The sequence below is a fragment of the Choloepus didactylus genome, chromosome 21, assembly GCF_015220235.1.
Source record: "Choloepus didactylus isolate mChoDid1 chromosome 21, mChoDid1.pri, whole genome shotgun sequence".
Lineage (NCBI taxonomy): Eukaryota > Metazoa > Chordata > Mammalia > Pilosa > Megalonychidae > Choloepus > Choloepus didactylus.
This window is the reverse complement of record NC_051327.1, coordinates 28,834,705-28,844,255: the sequence shown is the minus strand read 5'-3', so window position 1 is coordinate 28,844,255 and position 9,551 is coordinate 28,834,705. Positions and strand designations below refer to the sequence as shown.

Here is a 9,551-nt window from a genome sequence, read left to right as displayed (position 1 = left end):
GGGGGAGACGGCACAGCCAGTGGCTCGGAGGACGAGGGGAGATGCCTGAGCAGGGTCCAGCCCTGGGAGGAGCCAGAGGGGGCCGGCGGGGCAGGGCGGTGAGGGGGTGCAGGGTGTGGCTGCGGGGGGCAGATCCCAGGCGTCGTAAGCTGCAGGGGGTGGTGGGAGCCGACTGACCTCTTGCCAAGCACCGTCTGGCTGCCAGCGAGAGGTGAGTGCTAGGTAGCAGCCACCGCAGGAGAGCTGTGCCCACAGCCCTAGTTCCCCGGGCCGTGCGGCCTCTGACCTGCCCCCGCTGTCCCCAGAGGAAACCAGGCTCTGGGACCACCCTCGGGCCCAGGGACAGACAGGGTGGGTTGGCTCCAGGCCCCTCTGCCGCTCCTGCTCTCAGATGGCCAGGGTGAGGAGGGGTCTCCTGAGGGTTCACAGCTCCCTGGACAGGAGGAGGAGCCCTGCAGGCCCCCCGGCCTCCGCTCTGCCTGGGCTGGGGGCTGGGCCAGGCGAAACCCCTTCTTAGTGCCAGGCCCCAGCCTGGGCCTGTCCAGGACACGAGTGTCTCTGCTTGGCCGCAGGCTCCCGAGCAGGCCCTGAGCCAAGCCCACCCCAGGGCAGCAGCTCGTTGGGGCCCTCTGCGCCCCCGGAGGAGATCTGGGTGCTGAGGAAGCCTTTTGCAGGTAGGCCGAGGCCTCTGGAAGGCCAGGGTTGGTGGCACTGGGGCTGGATGCCCCCCATGGGCTGGGCAGGGGTCGGTGCCAGCCTGATACCCCTCGTGCTGGCAGGTGGGGACCGCAGCAGCAGCCTGAGCGGCATGGCCGGAGGCCGGGCTCCACACGCCACCTCCGAGGGGGTCAAGGTATGTGGGCTGGGGAGGGGGCCGGGGGGCCTGGGTCCCCAGCAGCGCTGGTGAGTGGGCTTTCCGGGGTTGTAGCTCCTGGCGACAGTGCTGTCACAGAAGTCCGTGTCTGAGACCAGCCCCGGGGACGGCTCCGTCAAACCTCCGGAAGTTTCCGCGGGTAAGTGCTGGGACACAGCCTTGGCCTGTCGGGCAGGGGGTCCCTGAGCAGCCCCTGCACCCACTGCCCCCACCGCCCCCTCTCGTCCCCAGGTGTGGCGCGGCCCCAGCCTCCAGCGGCCCAGACAGGGCAGGTCTACGGGGAGCAGCCACCCAAGAAGCTGGAGCCAGCGTCGGAGGGAAAGGTAGAGCTGAGGCCGCTGTCCAGCTGCGCTCTGGGGAAAGGCAGGCGCTGCTCGGCCCCGTGTGCCCTGAAGATGGCAGCCGCTGAGGGTGTCTCAGCAGGCTGGGCCCGTCCTTCCGTGTGTCTGTCAGTCTGTGTCGTGTGTGCACGTTGCGTGTAGAGATGTCAGATGTTGCGTAGGCTGAGTGTGAGCCCACGGGTGCCTAGACTGTGTGTGTGTGGGGAAGCGTGACACAGGCATAAAGAAAGAAGGGAGTGCGTGTGTGTGGTGTTGACCGTGAGCCGGGCACACGTGCATGTGGGTGCGTGTGGGCGTGGAAGGGGGAGGTGTAAGACGACCCAGCTGTGTGCGTGGGGAAAGCGATCTGTGTGTGTGCACGCACCTCGGCATGGGTGAAGGTGTGCGCTGCTGGCTGCTTTGAAGAGGGGCACAGAGCCGTGCCCCATGCCCGAGACCCCTGCCTGGGGGTGCAGGGCACCCCTTTCCAGGAGGCTGCCCAGCCCAGGCCCCTTTCCCCAGGCCCACCCCCTGCCTCCCTGAGACGGTGCCAGGGGCTGCGGGGCCTTCCCCGGTGCAGGAACGGGGGGAAGCCGCCTGGACGGCAGCCGGACGCTCCTGGTGGAGACCCTGGAAGGAGGCCGAGGGCTGGACGATGCCTGCGGGAGGAAGGCCGACCCCGGCCAAGCCAGGAGGAGCGTGGAGCCAGGCTGAGCCGCGCCCGGCTGCAGGCGGATGCACAACGGCCAGCAGCAGAGCCGAGGAGACGGCACCGCGGTGGTGGGGTGTGTGCCCGGCAGGCAGGCCTGCAGCGGTGCCCTTGTCTCTTCCAGAGCGCGGAGGCCGTCAGCCAGTGGCTCACCACGTTCCAGCTGCAGCTCTACGCCCCCAACTTCGTCAGCGCCGGCTACGACCTGCCCACTATCAGCCGCATGACCCCCGAGGTGAGCCGCCCCCGGGCCAGCCACCGTGGAGCCCCCCAGGGCCGGCCCTGCCCCTGCTGATGGTCCTCTCCCCTGCCTAGGATCTCACGGCCATCGGTGTCACCAAGCCGGGCCACCGCAAGAAGATCACTGCCGAGATCAGTGGCCTGAGCATCCCGGACTGGCTGCCGGAGCACAAACCTGTAAGGCCCCCCGTAGCCCAGCGGCCAGGCCAGGGCAGGCAGACAGACAGACAGACGGCTGCCTGGTGACAGCCCTCGCCCGCCCGCTGGGGCTCCAGGGAAAGTGGACGGCCTGGTCGGCAGCAAGCTGTGCTGTTCGTCCGTCACGGGCACCGGGGGGCAGGGGGAGCCTGAAGCCGGGAGAGCTCCCCGCTCCACCTGCTTGCACCCACAGGGCCCCCCCCCATTCAGCCAACACCCGTGGCACCCATGCCACCCAGCAGTCCCTCCCAGAACCTACACCTACGCAGAGGAGCACACGTTGATGGGGTACAGTCACCCAGGTACACGCCAAATGCACGCCAGCCTGTGTGCACGCCTTGCGTGCACAGGCCACGTGTGTGTGCTAGACTCAAGGCACCCTGTGAGCACTGGTGCACCCCCACACGTGGCACCTGCCCCGACAGTAGACATACCCCTTCCCAGCCACACCTGCGGCAGGTGGAGGGCTGGGCTTGTGTCAGCGGGGAGGGACACCTTGTAGGACGGTCCCAGGCAAGCCCGTTGGGGTGCCAAGTCTCAGCCCCACAGTGAGCTTAAGGCCATTACCTGCCCTCTGGGGCTCTTGACCCCCACCATGCCCACCTCCCCTGCCTTGCACACACCCCTCCCAGCCAGCGGCACACCCTGTGGGCCTCCCGGGGACGTGCCCGTGCGTGCGGTGTGTGGTATGGGTGTGATAGGGTGCTGCTTGGTGCCCGTGCGTGTGCTGGGGCTGGAGCGTGTCTGTGTGCCTGGCGCAGGGGGCAGTGGTGAGTTGGGTGTGTGTGCACTCGTGAGGGCTGTGTGCAGGCTTGTCAGTGCCCGCGGCGGCTGGGAGTGCAGCGTGGAATGTGCGCGTGTCCAGTGCGCCATGTGTGGGGACGCATGTCTGTGTCCACCCGTGGGGGCCGTCTGCACAGTCTGTCGTGCCCGTGGCTGGTTCCCCTCCCCCAGTGTCCTGAGGGTGGGGCCGCCCCTGTGTGCCTGTGTGTGCCTGTGTTCACACGTGCGTGTGCACCAGCGCCAGGCAGTCGTGCCGAGGCTGGCCTCGGGCCCTGTCCGGTGCCCACGTGGTGCTGGAGCTGCACCTACACTGTCTCCAGTGCCGACACCTCCGGCCTGTTCGTCCTTCTGTCTGTCTATCTGTGCCCAGCTGGCCTGGGGTCCCCTCCCCGCCACCACTGAGAGCTGGGTGTGGCCGGCTGGCCCCGGCTGCCCCTCTGTGTGCCCTGTCCCCTAGGCTAACCTGGCCGTGTGGCTGTCCATGATTGGCCTGGCCCAGTACTACAAGGTGCTGGTGGACAACGGCTATGAGAGCGTCGACTTCATCACCGACATTACCTGGGAGGACCTGCAGGAAATCGGCATCACCAAGCTGGGTGAGGGCCGCCCCCGCCCCAGCCCAGCCCACCCCGCAGCCGCCTGTGCTCCCCGGCTTGACCCTCTCTGTGCCCCGCTCAGGACACCAGAAGAAGCTGATGCTGGCAGTGAGGAAGCTGGCGGAGCTGCAGAAGGCCGAGTATGCCAAGTACGAAGGGGGCCCCCTGCACCGGAAAGCCCCCCAGTCACTCGAAGTCATGGCCATCGAGTCGCCACCCCCGCCTGAGCCCGTCCCCGCTGACTGCCAGTCTCCAAAGATGAGCACCTTCCAGGACAGCGAGCTCAGCGGGGAGCTGCAGGCCGCCATGACCGGCCCGGCCGAGGGGGCCGCCACCGCTGCCACCGAGAAGCCCTCCAACCACCTGCCGCCCACCCCGAGGGGCGCCCCGCGCCAGGAGGCCAGCCTGAGCAGGCGAGCACGCCACCTGAGCAGTTCCCAGGAGCTGCTGGGCGACGGGCCCCCCGGGCCGGGCAGCCCCATGTCCCGCAGCCAGGAGCACCTGCTGGGCGAGGGCCAGGGCCCCGGCACCCCACCCAAGGAGGCCCGGGCTGGCCGCCACGGCCACAGCGTCAAGCGGGCCAGTGTGCCACCCGTGCCTGGCAAGCCGCGGCCAGTCCTCCCACCGGGCACCAGCCACTTCACGCCACCCCAGACGCCCACCAAAACCCACCCAGGCTCACCCCAGGCCCTAGGGGGCCCCCACGGCCCCACCCCGGCCACGGCCAAGGTGAAGCCCACCCCTCAGCTGCTGACTCCAGCAGAACGACCCATGTCCCCACGCTCCCTGCCCCAGTCGCCCACCCACCGTGGCTTTGCCTACGTGCTGCCCCAGCCCGTGGAGGGCGAGGCTGGGCCCCCAACCCCGGCACCTGTGCCCACGCTGTGCCTGCCCCCAGAGGCCGACGGTGAGCTGGAGCGGCCCAAGAAGCGGGCACACAGCCTGAACCGCTACGTGGCCTCCGACAGCGAGCCGGAGCGCGACGAGCTGCTGGTGCCGGCAGCCGCGGGGCCCTACGCCACTGTCCAGCGGCGCGTGGGCCGCAGCCACTCGGTGCGGGCCCCCGCGGGTGCCGACAAGAACGTCAACCGCAGCCAGTCCTTCGCCGTTCGGCCCCGCAAGAAGGGCCCGCCGCCGCCCCCGCCCAAGCGCTCCAGCTCCGCCATGGCCGGCGCCAACCTTGCCGACGAGCCGGCGCCGGATGCCGAGCCCGATGGGCTGCAGGGCGGGCTGGGGGTGCAGGCGCAGCGCCGGCGGGCCAGCGACCTGGCCGGCAGCGTGGACACGGGCAGCGCCGGCAGCGTGAAGAGCATCGCGGCCATGCTGGAGCTCTCCTCCATTGGAGGTGGGGGCCGGGCCGCCCGGCGGCCCCCCGAGGGCCACCCCACGCCGCGCCCAGCCAGTCCGGAGCCAGGCCATGTGGCCCCAGCGTTGGCCTCTGTGAAGCACAAGGAGACCATTGGGCCCGACGGGGAGGTGGTGAACCGGCGCCGCACGCTCAGCGGGCCGGTCACGGGACTCCTGGCCACTGCCCGCCGCGGGCCCGGGGAGCTGGCTGCGCCTGCCGATCCGGGCGCCTTGGCGGAGGACGGCACAGCCCGGCAGCGGCCTCGAGGCCCGGCACGGGGCGAGGGGGGCGGCGAGGGTCCACCCCTGGCCCGGGTGGAGGCGAGCGCCACGCTCAAGAGGCGCATCCGGGCCAAGCAGAGCCAGCAGGAGAGCGTCAAGTTTGTCCTCACGGAGTCCGACACGGTCAAGCGGCGTCCCAAGGCCAAGGAGCGGGAGGCCGGGCCCGAGCCGCCCCCAGTGCTGGCCGTGTACCAGAATGGCATGGGCACCGTGCGCCGCCGGCCAGCCTCCGAGCAGCCTGCGCCCCCCGAGCTGCCCCCGCCACCCCCACCCGCCGAGCCCCCGCCTGCTGAGCTGGCGCCCTTGCCCCCGCTGCCTCTGCCCGATGGTGACGCCCGCAAACCTGCCAAGCCGCCCGTCTCGCCCAAGCCTGTCCTGGCCCAGCCCGTGCCCAAGGTCCAGGGCTCACCCACGCCAGCCTCCAAGAGGGTGCCACTGCCAGGCCCTGGCAGCCCAGGTGGGTGCTTGGGGTGGGCGGGACCCCGCTGGCCCCTTCACCCTCTGAGAGTGGGTGGGACCCCTACTGGCCTCCCCCGTACACTGAGGAACTTTCCTCTTCTTGGATTTGATGAAGCCAGGTGGTGGCGGGTTGGGAAAAGAGTCCCAGACCCCTCGCACATCCACCCAAACCCAGAGCTCTGCCAGCCCAGAGCTGGGTGCCAGGCCCTCCCGTTAGTGGGTGAGGCAGCGCACCTCGGAGTAGTGGCACCTGTGGGGTCAGGAAGGTGGGCCCTGCCCGGTCAGCGAGACTGACCCAGGTCCAGAGTTTCCTGGCACAGGAGGGAGGGCAAAGGCTTCCAGGCAGAGGGATCGGAGGTGTAAAGGCCCTGTGGCATTGGAGCAACTGAAAGGCCTGTGTGGCCGGAGCAGGTCGCACCCGGGGAGGCAGGGGGAGGTCAGGGAAGGACTTTGGCCTGGGTCCCAGGGCCCCGGCAGCGGTGAGCCGGGCAGGTGCGCAGTGCTCGCGCGCCGCCTGATGGCCGCGGGGAAACTGACAACTGTGGGACCGAGCCCGGGGAGGTGGGGCCGCGGGGCGGGGTCGGCTTAGTCCGCGCCGCCGCCCGCTGCCAGCCCCGTGGTCTCCCGCAGAGGTGAAGCGCGCCCACGGGACGCCGCCGCCCGTGTCGCCCAAGCCGCCGCCGCCGCCCACGGCGCCCAAGCCGGCCAAGGCCGCGGCGGGGCTGCCCCAGGGCAGCGCCAGCCCGTCGCCCGCGCCGTCCCCCGCGCGCCAGCCGCCCGCCGCGCTCGCCAAGCCGGCCGGCACGCCGCCCCCGCTGAGCGCCGGCCCCGCCGCGCCGCCCTCGCCCGGCGCGCCCGCGCTGCACGTGCCCGCCAAGCCGCCGCGCGCCGCCGCCGCCGCCGCGGGGACCTCCGCCGGGGCCGCCGCCGCGGGGACCCCCGCCGGGACCCCCGCCGCACCCGACGGCGCCTCGCCCGGGGACAGCGCCCGGCAGAAGCTGGAGGAGACGAGCGCCTGCCTGGCGGCCGCGCTACAAGCCGTAGAGGAGAAGATCCGCCAGGAGGACGCGCAGGGCGCACGGTACAGGCGGGCGGGCACCGGGTCGCGGCCGGGGCCTGACACGCGGGGACCGGCGCGGGGGCGGGGAGTGGGCGTGGCCTGGAGCGAGACGGGCGGGGTGTGGCGTGGCGGGTCGGACAGGCGCGGGGGAGGGGCGTCAGCGGGGAGTGGGCGGGGACTGGGGCGAGAGGGGCGGGGTGTGGCGTGGCGGGTCGGACAGGCGCGGAGGAGGGGCGTCAGGGGGGAGTGGGCGGGGACTGGAGTGAGAGGGGCGGGGGTGTGGCGTGGCGGGGTCGGACAGGCGCGGGGGAGGGGCGTCAGCGGGGAGTGGGCGGGGGTGTGGCGTGGTGAGGTCGGACAGGCGCGGGGGAGGGGCGTCAGCGGGGAGTGGGCGGGGACTGGAGCAAGAGGGGCGGGGTGTGGCGTGGCGGGGTCGGACAGGCGCGGGGGAGGGGCGTCAGGGGGAGTGGGCGGGGACTGGGGCGAGAGGGGGCGGGGGTGTGGCGTGGTGAGGTCGGACAGGCGCGGGGGAGGGGCGTCAGCGGGGAGTGGGCGGGGACTTGGGCGAGAGGGGCGGGGTGTGGCGTGGCGGGGTCGGACAGGCGCGGGGGAGGGGCGTCAGGGGGGAGTGGGCGGGGACTGGGGCGAGAGGGGCGGGGGTGTGGCGTGGTGAGGTCGGACAGGCGCGGGGGAGGGGCGTCAGCGGAGAGTGGGCGTGGCCTGGAGCGAGAGGGGCGGGGTGTGGCGTGGCGGGGTCGGACAGGCGCGGGGGAGGGGCGTCAGGGGGGAGTGGGCGGGGACTGGGGCGAGAGGGGCGGGGGTGTGGCGTGGCGGGGTCGGACAGGCGCGGGGGAGGGGCGTCAGCGGAGAGTGGGCGGGGACTGGGGCGAGAGGGCGCGGAGTGGGCGGGGCTTCCCGTGGCCAACAGGCGCGGGAGGGTGGGCGTGGCCTGGCCCGAGAGGGGCGCCGTCGGACGGGCGCGGGGAACGTCGGCGGGGAGTGGGCGGGGCCTCGCGGCTCCCTGGGTCCCCCGTCGGCGCCCCGCCCTCCCGGCTCACGCGCCGCCCGCCCCCAGGCCCGCGGCCGCGGAGAAGAGCACCGGCAGCATCCTGGACGACATCGGCAGCATGTTCGATGACCTGGCCGACCAGCTGGACGCCATGCTGGAGTGACGCGTCCGCCGTCCACGTCGGGCCGGGCGGAGCCGCCCGGCCTCGGGCCCGCACACTGACCTTTACCTCAGGATGGGCGCCGTGGGGCGGGAGCGGGCAGGGCCGGGGGCGTCCGGCCTGCGGGGCGAGGCAGGGACGGGTCTGGCTGTCCGCCCCCTGCTCAAGCACAACTCCTGCTCTCCTGGGCCGGGGCCCCATGCCGGGCGCCAAGCCTGGAGGACTGCCTGGCAGGGGCACCCCGGGCCCACCGGCTGCTGCCTCTGCTGTGCGTCCCTGTAGGCTGCTCCCTGTGCAATAACTGCTGGCCGTTGGGTGTGGGGTGGGCAGCCCTTGGCCTCCCCTGGCCAGAGCCCAGGCTGGACCTGCCTTGGGAGGCAGCGGGAGGGGGGCACACCGGAGACCCCCCCCCCCCAATCCGTGGCAGAGCACAGGCCTATGCCCAGCACAGAACTGCCACTTGGGGAGCCTCTGCTAGCTGCCCCTGCTCAGCACAAGGGCAGGGGAAACCACGGCTGGGTCTTGGGTCGGGGCACTGCCCCACTGCTCCATATAAGAATATAAGCTATTAAGAGTATTAATTTATTGGGAATGAGCTGAGGCAGATTTCCCCAGAGAAACAAAAAGGTATAACTTTAACAAATATATATTTAAAGAAAGAAAAAATATTATTGATTCTATAGAAAACCATTTACCGACTGAAAGGATACTGGAGTTTAGCCGGAGACAAAAGCTGTTAGAGGCCCAGGCTCCCTGTCTGTCCATCCTTCCCTTCCCCCGCGCAGGGGTGGCCAGACCCTGGCCCAGTAGCACAAACAGGAGGCTCCGGCCTGGGGAGGGGGTCAGTCTGCCACCCAGGGCCCCTCCACCACCGCCCCCTCCCCTCACTTCTCTGCTGCACCCGAAGAACTCGAAGGATGTGCCTTGCTCACAGACGGGACGGGCAGTGTCCTCCACGCCGCGGAGACCTTGTGGCCAAGTCCCAGGGGTGCTGGCGTGAGGGGGCCTGGGCTCCAGGTGCCGAGCCGGCGTGCAGTGGCGGACGTGGGCCTGTGTGAGCCGAGTGACCACGGCGTGGGTGCCGGTCTCTGTGTGGCGTGTGTGTGACGTCCTCGGGGGCCCCGCTGGCCCAGCCCCACTAGAGTGCCGAGGTCCCATCGTGTGGTGTTGTCCCCCCGCCTCTCTCTTCCCCTCCAACAAGTACTGACTGGTCTCTTGTGTTTGCTGATCCAGATGTGTTGGGCACAACTTTGACATTTCTTATATATAAAAAAAAAAATCCAAAAACCAGAGTTTGTGATGCGGGGGGTAGAGGAGCCCCTCCAGCTGCCATGCAGGGCCCCCCCGCGAGCGGGCACGCCTGGCCTCTCGGTGGGGGCCCAGGCTGGGTCTCTAGCAGGTGGGGAGGGGGGGTCCGGGCAGGGAGCTGTCAATAAACAGCAGAAAATGGAGCTGCTTGGCTCACTTTTTGGGGGGAGTGTTGGGGGCAGTGGAGGGCGGGGCCGGGAAGTGGA

The 9,551-nt window shown here is 70.9% G+C and overlaps 1 protein-coding gene across 1 annotated transcript in view; it reads left to right on the top strand.

Annotated features, from left to right (window-relative positions):
* CASKIN1 (CASK interacting protein 1) overlaps positions 1 to 9,488 on the top strand; it is a 10,679-nt gene extending 1,191 nt beyond the window's left edge. Inside the window, exons 3-13 of the mRNA XM_037813789.1 lie at positions 306 to 400; positions 518 to 674; positions 780 to 853; positions 929 to 1,013; positions 1,106 to 1,197; positions 2,028 to 2,138; positions 2,219 to 2,320; positions 3,582 to 3,720; positions 3,803 to 5,806; positions 6,439 to 6,889; positions 7,944 to 9,488. Of these exons, the coding sequence (XP_037669717.1) occupies positions 306 to 400; positions 518 to 674; positions 780 to 853; positions 929 to 1,013; positions 1,106 to 1,197; positions 2,028 to 2,138; positions 2,219 to 2,320; positions 3,582 to 3,720; positions 3,803 to 5,806; positions 6,439 to 6,889; positions 7,944 to 8,040 (3,407 nt within the window). The 3' untranslated portion in view covers positions 8,041 to 9,488. The remainder of the gene's footprint in view (positions 1 to 305; positions 401 to 517; positions 675 to 779; positions 854 to 928; positions 1,014 to 1,105; positions 1,198 to 2,027; positions 2,139 to 2,218; positions 2,321 to 3,581; positions 3,721 to 3,802; positions 5,807 to 6,438; positions 6,890 to 7,943) is intronic.
* Positions 9,489 to 9,551: the final 63 nt, after the last annotated feature.